The following is a 10,278-nucleotide window of genomic DNA, read 5'->3' as shown; positions in this document are numbered from 1 at the left end:
AATCCTCCAAGGCTTTAACAACAGGAGTTTTAGGCTTTCAGAGCATATTTTAGTCTTTAGCAATTTGATAGACAGCGTAGCACCCCCTGTTGAAAGGATATTACATGTGATACTATAAACCGAACATGTTGATACTTTGTAAATAGCAGTCATTATCATTGTTTATATTGCAAGTTAATACTGTGCAGTGTGTAGATTTTGGTCATAGGGAGATGGTTTATTATTACCGTGACTATCATGACGAGATACACACCCCTGCGTTTGTGCCGGGAAACAAATTTACGTTCTTCGTTCATGTCCTCAGTTTTTGTTGTTTTTTCTTTTTCTTGAAACTAAAATGAATGTACTTTCATGTAAGCCTTTGATAACATGGGCTGGGACATGGATTCAGACTGTGTTCTTTCATTTTTAGCCTTAAATAACACAAAGGGGTCTTGAGTCTGTGCATTTATCTTAGTACATCCTTTCTACAAGTCTGTTGGAAGAACTACTGAGCATTTAGACGGCCTGTGTCTCCAAAACACAAGTGCAGGGCAGGTTTCGCTGTCACGATTACAAGCACCGAGCGGGAGGAGCGAAAGCGAAGATACAATGTTGCTATAGCTCATTCACAAAAGCTGGTCACAGCTCTTTTGTCGCAGTCTTTACTTTAGAGTCCCCGTCATTTGTTCTATATCCTCCACTCAGCCTGCATGCTGCAGTAGTTTGGACCCATTTATCGTTTACTCATGATTTATTTTCAGAAACATGAGAGTTAATATTTTCCAGACTGTAGAAACTATTGCAATCGTGCAGCTTCAGTCAATGTAGCCACCAATCATCAAATCATGCACGTGTATATATGTATATTTATACATATATGAATACACACACACGTTACATTACATTTCAAGGTGGCCTTATCAAACTGACTGTGCCATTATTTGGTCGATTTTTGTTTGAGTGCGGTGCAGTGTGCGTAGCTTCACTAGTGTCGGTCAGTGTGTATCTGCGGTGCGTAGGGGAGCGTAGGTCTTGCTGTTCTCTGTAGCCTCGTGTTCCTGTGCTGTGAAGACACCGCAAGGTATGTACAGTAGATGTAGGAAAGTCCCTTCCCTCCGTCGGTGGAATAGGCCTGATACAGCGGTTAGCCTTTAGAAGACACTGGATAACCTGAGACAACAAAGCATTCCCTATCAACAATGTTTTCTTGTGGGATCTTGTTTTGCCCTCACAATCTGAGTACTGTTCACTTCCTGTTTTTTTTTTTCGCTCCTGGCTCCATTTCTGCCATTCTGTACGCTTTTCATTACTCGTGATTTATTTCATTTCATATTTGAAGTAGGAGCTGGCACTTTGGATCATATCTGCTTGTGAACTGTACGAGGTACAGTATAATAATGACCCCATGTCTTTACTCTCAGTCTTCTCAATGTGTTTAAAATCTTGGGAATCATTAGTATATTAATGAAACTGTTTGCCATTCTTGTCAGTTACGTGAATTTTTATGTTTCATGGGGATATTTCATTTTTTTTTTAATGTTTTTATAACTTCTTATTGGTGTTCACTCACCTGGCAGTTGTTTCCCCTTATTTCCATGTAAGTGTCTGAAATTTATTTATGATGGAAAATATATTGCTTTTTTTGTAATTATGTTTTTTAACCTTTTTGTTCACTTTGACCCATTGACGGCTGATCCAGTAAGAATTTCGTACATGCAGCCTAGATCAAAGCAGAATATGACTGTGTTATCAATGTTATTTTAACAATAAAACACTCTTCTATTGTGATTTTTTTTTACAAATTTAATTGCATTGATTAATTTAGGACATACCATACATTATCATCTCATTTAATCAAACATGGTAAATCAGAAATAATCAAAGTTCAACCTGAGTTCAATATATATTTAGGGCTGTAGCCAAGATTTCAGTCTGACAGAGGTCATGAATCTGTAATCTCCAGTAGCACATTTGACAACCAGACTCATCCTTTTGGTCAATTTTATTATTGATCTGTAAACACTTTAGAAACACTCACACCTTTCAGTATGCAATCTTAATATTAAAATTATGCATACTACATATCAGTCAGATGTTGGAGAATACAGCCATGGAGGCAGCACACACAGGAATGCTTTGCCAGCATGCTAACAGGCTGATGTTCAGCAGATAACATAATTTCCATGTTTAAAGGGATAGTTCAACATTTTGGCAAATTAACCTATTGCCATAATCCTTATAGTCATAGGAGTAGGTTCACTACCTTTAATTATCGGTACATGTTGTTTTGAGATTCATAAGGCTACACTCCAGACACGGCTGCTGGGCACAGTGATTTCACAAGTGCAATAGTTCCAAGTATTTGCTTCATGTGTCATAATGATACATACTTATACATGATCATTTTATAGGGTGGTGAATGTGAAGGTCAACTTCTCCATGAGAGTGTTTTGGAGTTGTTGGATTGTGTATTTGATGAGTTTAACGAGGTACAAGGGACCTCTACCATTCACCTCCATTGTGTTCACTGGGCAGCTTGTGTCCCTGCCCTGTGGATCTCAAAACAACATGCACCAATAATGTAAGGTGATAAACCAACTGCTATTACTATAGGGATTATGGCAATAGACACATTTGCCAAAATGTTGAACTATCCCTTTAAATGTTTTACTTTAACTTGTTAGCATGCTAGCAGTAAATGTGAAGCAGAGCTGGGGCTGGTCAATAATTCAGCAGGTATTTCATCCAAAACTACAACCAGCACGTCTAAAACAGAAACCTGTGTGTAGCTGACGAAGGATCCAACTGCAGTCCACAAGAAAAGGAGTTCATAATCCACATTTAGTGCTGGTGCCTCTTGGACAGACTGTCATAGTATGACTGAAAAAAGGAATCATCAGCGTGCGTAGTCAGTAACATTGCGTTAATCCTGTGTCCTCTGTCAGGACTGGAAGCGTTTCTTAGCCATGTAAGAACTGGTGACCTGGTTCATGATGACGAGGGCACTGAGGGCGGGGCAGAGGGCCGCCAGGTACCAGGTGTGTTCCCTTACAGAGGTGGTGAACCAGGAGGAGCAGAGGCCCAGCGTCAGGCTCACGCTGCCCAGCAGGTAGGTGACCAATCCGGACGCTGCGTGGTAGCGTTTGAGTTTGGCGAGTGACCAGCCTTTGGCCAGAGAGTGGTAGATGAGAGGCACAGCCGCCAAGGACTGCAGCGCCACCACGCACACGGTGAGCAGGCCCAGCAGGCCGTGCCACGAGCTGAAGTGGGGTTTGCCATTCAGGTGTTTGTTGTAGGAGATGGCTGCCAGACCCAGAGCTGCACAGGAGAGACAGAGGCACTGCAGGATCCAGTGAACACGACCCTTGGTCTTGTGTGGAAACCTTTTGATGGGGGAGCCGTGGGGGGAGAAGAGCAGTATGGCCTCAGTCATGAAGAAGGAGAACTAAAGGGAACAGAAGAAAGTTAGATTGGTCAACTAATAATTATGTGACTGCTCCTTCATGGACACTGGTGTATTTTTTTTTTTTGGGGGGGGGGGGGGTGATGGGACTGCTGTCCCTCTGAATGAAGAGTGGGGGCAGGGTTTGCAGGATGGAATGTATTCTTGTTGTGAATTGAAATAGTTATTTTTGACACTAGCTGTAATGTTTGGGTCATTGTCATGCTGCAGAATAAATGTTGGACTGATCAGACGCCTTTTGGATGGTACTAGCCTAGAAATCTAGACGCACCCTAGCGGCAGCAAAAATATTTGCTGTATATATGTAGGTATACATTTTAATGATATAGTCTGGCTTGTCAGGCTAGGATGGTACTGCATAATGGATAAGAATCTAAACATCTAAGACTCTAAAACTTTTGCACAGCACTGTGTTTTGTCTATAAAACATGAGAAAATACAAATAGCCAAAAGCCCATAGTGTCAACTATTTGTATATTTTTTTACTGTTTTTATTTATCTATTCATATCTATAATCTATATATTTATTGATATCAATTAGCTGTTTCAGGAGTTTATCTGACTGCAGCTCCTAAAGCCTTTCTTGTTTCTATATTATGCAGAACTAAAACCTAAAACCTTGTGAATGCAATTTGAACAATTAATAGTTCATGATTAATCGATAAAGACCATAATTTGCAGCCCTAGACCGCTTAACCAATGAACTGGTTAAGTTCTAAAAAACATGCAAATGAACTTTATTGACAGCTGGAGTTTGAACTTACAGACAGCGTCATGAAGAAGGGATGCCAGGAGAACAAACCTGAAACGACAGGAGCAGAGCGATAGATATAATATAATATATGTTATATCTATCGCTCTGGACAGGAGGAAGTGACTCGAACCAACAGTCACAGTGACGTCACAGTTGATATAAACAGTAGAGAACTCACTTGAACCGGGTCGAGACAGAACCGCAATGAACACACTGAAGACGACGCAGACGAGATGGGTGAGCAGTGCGGAAGCTGTTCTGCTCAGGCCGTAGAGTCCAGGCTCCCGGTCAGACTCGGTGCTGTGATGAACCATGTTCAGGTTCAGGTGGACGTGGACCCACTCACTCCAGCGGCTCGCGGCTCCTGGAGCGACCTCACAGTCTGAGTGGAACCGGAGCGGGACCTCCTCCTCTGTCTACCAGCTCCGCTTCACTCAACACGACGGGCTGAGTTGTTCACACAGCTGCTGTCACACAGCTGTAGAGCTGTACCTACACAAACCAGTGAGAAGTCTCTCTCCAGGTATCAGTCCGACACACTCGACACTGTTATGTGGCGCCGCCGGGTCCGAAAAGTCACTTCCGGTTAAAATTTTCAGTATAAAGCGTAGTTTCACCAATCCGCCGCCAGTCCATAGTAGACGAGTGGTTGGTAGGCATAAGCGTGAGAATGGGCTCTTTGCACAGCTCCACTAAGTTACTTCCTGAACTTAATGCTGCTCCTTCATTTCCTGTCTTACATTATTGGACAACCTGATTAATCCAGGTGTGCCTGACCATGTGACTACTCAGACACACCTGGATTAATCAGTGTGCCCAATAATGTGAGACAGGAAGCAAAGGAGCAGCATTAAGTCCAGGAAGTAGTGGAGCTGTGCAAAGAGCCCATACTACTGTGAAGTGAAGACACCTGGACCTGGGTGATTCTCTGAATTTGGTGCACTTGGCGTCCCTCGGGTAAGATTTTCAAAGAAAGTAAACTTTTTTGTATTTTAAAGCCATAAATTGATGGATCCAAGTATCTTTGGATTATAAAACACAAAAAACTATAGAAATCTAAAAAAAAAAAAGGATTGCTAAGGAGTAGATTACAGCCAAATGTGTTTGTCTCTGTTAACCACAATCACTTTTCCATTTAATTTAAAACAAATAAAATTTGCAATTAACCTATTTGTTTGTTACAGCCTACAAAAATCTGAAAAAATCTACTATTCGGTTATTAATGAAATTGCAATATTTTATAGGCTAATGTCTCCCAGTTTTGTTCAACACCATAACCACATACAAATTCCTGGTTTTAAAAATACTTTTTCAGTTCAACATCGTCAGCATTGAGGAAGTGACATCACTGAAGTCTTTTGAAGAACATCGGCCTACTGTAAAGAGAAGAAAGTGATAGCTATATATTTCATTTCATTGTGAAGCTCAATCTAATCAAAAATCAGACAACCCAAAGTGAACCGAATTCAGAGAATCATCTACCTGTGTGGATGTTTTTTTCATAGCCCCTTAACAAGACACAAGTAGCTAGATAACCATACTCAATCTTCTACATTGTCTTGTCAAATTTCTGTACACCTGGCTTCTGGAACCAAATTTAACCAAAATATTCATCCCAATGCAAATGTATTATGCTTTTATTCTGAAACCGGAAAAAACCCGGAAGTCGAGTCTGTTTACTTTTCTGGGCAAAATTACCACCCCTAGTTCTGGCTGACGTGGAGGGTTCTTGAAAAAAAAAAAGAAAAAAGAGGTGTCTGTGGTCCAGTCATAACTGCATAACAAGTCTAGTTAAATTAAACTCCAGAGAGAAATCTTATTTCAGCTGTTATTTATTATAATCATAATCTGCTTCTCCTTTATTGATCTAATAGTGTTTTGGTGTTTTGTAGCTATTTATTGTTTTTCATATATTATATTCATTGTGATGCTGCTAAGATGTGTGGATTGTTGCCAAACCTGATTTTATTGTACAGAAATATACAATGACAATAGGGGTGCGTCCAGACTATTTTCTGGTGGGGGGCACAGGGGGCAACAGCAGAGAATCTGGGGGCGTGGGGGGTGGGGCACCCAAACGTAACAAAAATGAAGGCTGCCACTGATCACTCTCTCCAGTATTTATATTGCACAGTTACACACTGTTCATAGTATGTCTTCATCTTGCTTTTATTGGCCACATTAAATCTTTCACCTTGTAAGAAAGATGTCTATGACCTTTTCATTTTCACTGTCAGTGTCAACATTAAAATTATAATCAATCAATAATCAACTCTATGTTGTAAACAAGAAGTCTTAGCAGAATAAGCAACACAATAAATTCTCACAGTGAACAGAAATATCTTACACTCTTACAGTTAGAGCTCAGCTCTGTACAATAAACATCTCAGTATTTTGTCAGTCATTGTATGCAGAATAACCAGAACAAGCATGACTCAAATGGTGAAATTGAGAACAATAACAACAAACTTAAACCATTTTCTCTGTAGGATGTTTTCTGTACTGAGTTGATTAAGCGCCTTCGTCAGAAGTCAGTGCTCGTAACTCTGTACAGTAGGAGTGGTAAACAGCTTTACACAATGATTGACATTACCACAAGTCAATGACAATAGGGGGGGCAGGCAAGGTGGCCAATCAGATTGCCCCTCCCCGTGCCACCATGGTAGCCCCACCCCTGATGACAATAAAGTCTCTCTCTCTCATTATTATCATCAATATTATTATTAGTAGCACAGTATTAGAAGAAGAAGAAGCTTTGGTGCATGTTGAGGATGTGTGGGTTGGCTTGGCTATGTGATGTCTCAGACTAATACCAACCATTCCACATCCAGCAACTCAATGGACATTCACTGTCAGCTGTTCTCTGGTTATTGTGCTCCAGTTACTCTCTAATCAGCTTGTGACTCTGGCCACCACACACTGGGCACACAACAACAACACACTCAGGGCATTTCTCTTCCTCTCTCTCACTTTACATCAACTGCCACTGTTTATTTTGGTTGTGTTGTTTCCTGTGTGTTTTATTTACCCCAGAGGAGTTAGACTTGAGAAATGAGTTTTGGTAAATCGAATTGATTGTGTTGCCCAGATGATGCCACTAAAATAGACTACCAGAGCCAAATCATACATCTTTAAAAGCAGTCCAGCATTAGAATGTAAATAAGTAGGCTATGTAAGTACAGAGATCAGTTTCACACTATTGTACTACAACTTTTCTGACATAACTGCTGTGAGAGTGAGGAAAGCCAATACCATAGTTTTACTCTGAATTTAAAGATTTAAACATGTATTTAAAATATAACTGTACCCAAAAAAGTTTCCAGTGTTCATAACAAAGACGGAAGAATTGTCCTGTGACCTTTCTCTCATTTGACCTGCGCTGAATTCATCTGTCATTTGTGACTGGCATTGTCCTGAATAGTTTTAAAACAGCAGTGGTTAAAGCTTTACTGAAGAAACTTTATCTTTTTATATATTTTTTTTATTGGTGAAGTTAAGTGATAGACAAGGTGACATAAGGGACAAATACGTTACAACCCCACAACACACACTAAACATACAAACAGTCAACATGAGTACAAACAACAACAGGAAACGTTGTGAAGTTACAATGATATATTTATATTTAGGTAGTATAAGTGTGTGTGTGAAGATGAGAGGCAGGTGGATTGGTATTATATACATATGGTATTTGAGTATAATATATAAAGTATAAAATGTAAAGAAAGAAAAGAATAAATAATAATAGTTTGCATTAATCTGCAATAAGATATTATATGTATTATTCACATGCTATTGTGCCATATAATTTAAGATAATGTAATGTGACAAGATAATGCGAGATAAGATAAGGTGATACAGGGGAATACAAGACATTATAATATTATATGTTGTGCGATATGGTTTACCTAATATAATGTGCAATATGATTTAATCTAACATAATGTGACAGGGTAGTGTGAGCTATAGTAATATAATATAGGGCAATACAAGACCATTATAATATAATGTAGCATAGTGTAATATAGCATAATATAATATATAATAACATAGTATAAGATCATCGGGAGTGTCATATACTATATACACACCCAAACATAAAGAAACCTTATCTTGATCCAGGGTCCCTCAGTAATTGGTCAGTGGTCAGTCTCTTCCTTTTTTCCCTAAAGTATTGGAAAGAGTCGTGTGTTGTGAGCTTCCATCTCATTTATTCTCTAACAATCTTTTTGAACCATCCAATTCTCACTCCACTGAGACTGCCCTGATCTTCTGCTGTCTGTGGATATAAACTCCTCTGTGCTCCTTTTATTGGACCGTGCAACTTTTGATCCCATAGATCACTGTATCCTCCTAGCTGACTGAAATACAAATTTGGTGTCTCTGGCTTGGCCCTCAATGGGATTAAGTCCTACTTATCTGACAGGTGGTACTCCCTCTCTTGCTGATTTTCTTTCTGTATTATTAATTATTATAAGATAGCAAGGAATCGTTTTTTTTTCTGTCTATGATGGACACAGAAATCCTAATTCATGTCTTTGTTCATATAGACTTGATTACTGTTTTGTTTTCTGTCACATGCTTGAAAAAGTGAAAGGTTGAAAATGCAACAACTCTAGACCAAGCCTAGTAAGTTTGACCATCACCACTGTAAATAATATATGTTTTCTCAATGACTCACCTGTTTAAATAAAGGTTACGTAAAATAAGGTATTACATCAATTCCAGCTTCTCTTCACTGGCTTCCTGTTCATGTCAGATCAGACTTTCAGGTGCTTTTGATGGAAAAATAGGGCAAGTTTACTTGCATAGCCCATAGCCCTCACAACAACATCCTCTGCCCTCAGACCCTCACATCCACTCAGGAAAACTCCCAAGAAAAAACAGGAAAACCTCAGGGTGAGAGACAGAGGAGGGATCCTTTTCTTTCTTTTCTTTATTAGGATCCCCATTAGCACCTGCAACAGCATCGGCTATTCTTCCTGGATCCCTCACCCAGGACGACCAGACGGGACATAGATGTATACAGAATAAAAAATGGACATGCTCCCTCCTACCTGGCTGATCAGATTAAACCTGATATTCCATCTCGTGCTCTTCATTCTCAGTATTTAGGTCTCTTGTCTGTTCCTTGTCCTTGAGTTAAAAAAAGCATCAGAGCATTTTGCTACCAGGCTCCTTTACTCCTTCCTGCTCACTCCATTCAGTCCTTCAAATCAAAACTTGAAACACATTTTTATGCCTGATCCTTTAATTAGCCCAAAGTTTCTGCAGCTCAGGCTTAGTACCTGTTATCATGCTACCTCCGGTGAGTGGGCAGTTTGCCTCGTCGTTGATAGGTCAGATTGTACTGCTGATGGGATTACTATCAAGAGATCACTGCATCATCCTAACCTTTTGTTTCCCTCTCCCAAGCACATGAACTGCCTCTCTCTGTCTCTCCCTCTCCTTCTGTAATTTCTCCAGGTTATTCCATCTCCTAGAGCTATAGAGCCCAGATCTGCAATGTGGACCACCTTCTGCTGTGTGATGTGTGTCTAATGTCATGTTGCAATATTCTACTAAAATTCTTACATTTAGCCACTGCTTATGTCAAATTTCATGGCTGATTCTTGTTCAGATATTCATAAAAGTGTTTTATGTATGTCCTGGCATGCAAATTTTACAAAGGTTTGTAACAGTAACGTTGTACTATGCTGCTAAACATGATGTCCACGAATATGGACAGAGGGACTAAAATGCTAAAATGTATCTTAGCATATTTGTTAGTAACAAAATGTTAGTATGAAAATGCAGTTTGGGGAAATTTAGGTAGAAAACAATAGTTTATAACAGCAGAAACAGAAATGCATCGTTTAGAAATAAATCTACATGGGTTTTTATTAGATTTTTCCTCATAATTTTATTTCTGGAGTGTATTTCTTTATCAAGAAAAAAGTGGATATTGGGGACAATTGTTGTAGACAATTTAGAGGTGGAAGATTTGTTTGGCATTGATTATCCTGTGGGGGATGCTAATTATCACCCCCCACCACATGAGCTGAGCAGCATTCATGAGAACAGTAGTGGGGATGAGGAC

General features: G+C 39.6%; 1 protein-coding gene across 1 annotated transcript; it reads right to left on the bottom strand.

The window, feature by feature from the left end:
* Positions 1 to 2,525: 2,525 nt before the first annotated feature.
* cyb561d2 (cytochrome b561 family, member D2) lies at positions 2,526 to 4,522 on the bottom strand. Its single transcript, XM_085778089.1, has 4 exons — positions 4,378 to 4,522; positions 4,210 to 4,247; positions 2,735 to 3,427; positions 2,526 to 2,670 (listed from the first exon to the last, which is right to left on the bottom strand). The coding sequence occupies exons 1-3, from the start codon at positions 4,511 to 4,513 to the stop codon at positions 2,924 to 2,926; spliced, it is 678 nt and encodes a 225-aa protein (XP_085634215.1). The 5' UTR covers positions 4,514 to 4,522; the 3' UTR covers positions 2,526 to 2,670; positions 2,735 to 2,923.
* Positions 4,523 to 10,278: the final 5,756 nt, after the last annotated feature.

This window comes from Trachurus japonicus, chromosome 5, assembly GCF_045865225.1.
Source record: "Trachurus japonicus isolate A0001 chromosome 5, Traja_1.0".
Classification (NCBI taxonomy): domain Eukaryota; kingdom Metazoa; phylum Chordata; class Actinopteri; order Carangiformes; family Carangidae; genus Trachurus; species Trachurus japonicus.
This window is presented reverse-complemented; position numbering and strand designations above follow the sequence as displayed.

What these genes read in the sequence shown, in the direction of transcription:
- cyb561d2 (XM_085778089.1), bottom strand. Translation starts at nt 4,513, where the DNA reads ATGGTTCATCACAGCACCGAGTCTGACCGGGAGCCTGGACTCTACGGC. An exon ending in TCTGTCTCGACCCGGTTCAA is followed by an intron (nt 4,248 to 4,377) that starts GTGAGTTCTCTA and finishes CTGTCGTTTCAG; the next exon opens with GTTTGTTCTCCTGGCATCCC. An exon ending in CCTTCTTCATGACGCTGTCT is followed by an intron (nt 3,428 to 4,209) that starts GTAAGTTCAAAC and finishes TGTTCCCTTTAG; the next exon opens with TTCTCCTTCTTCATGACTGA.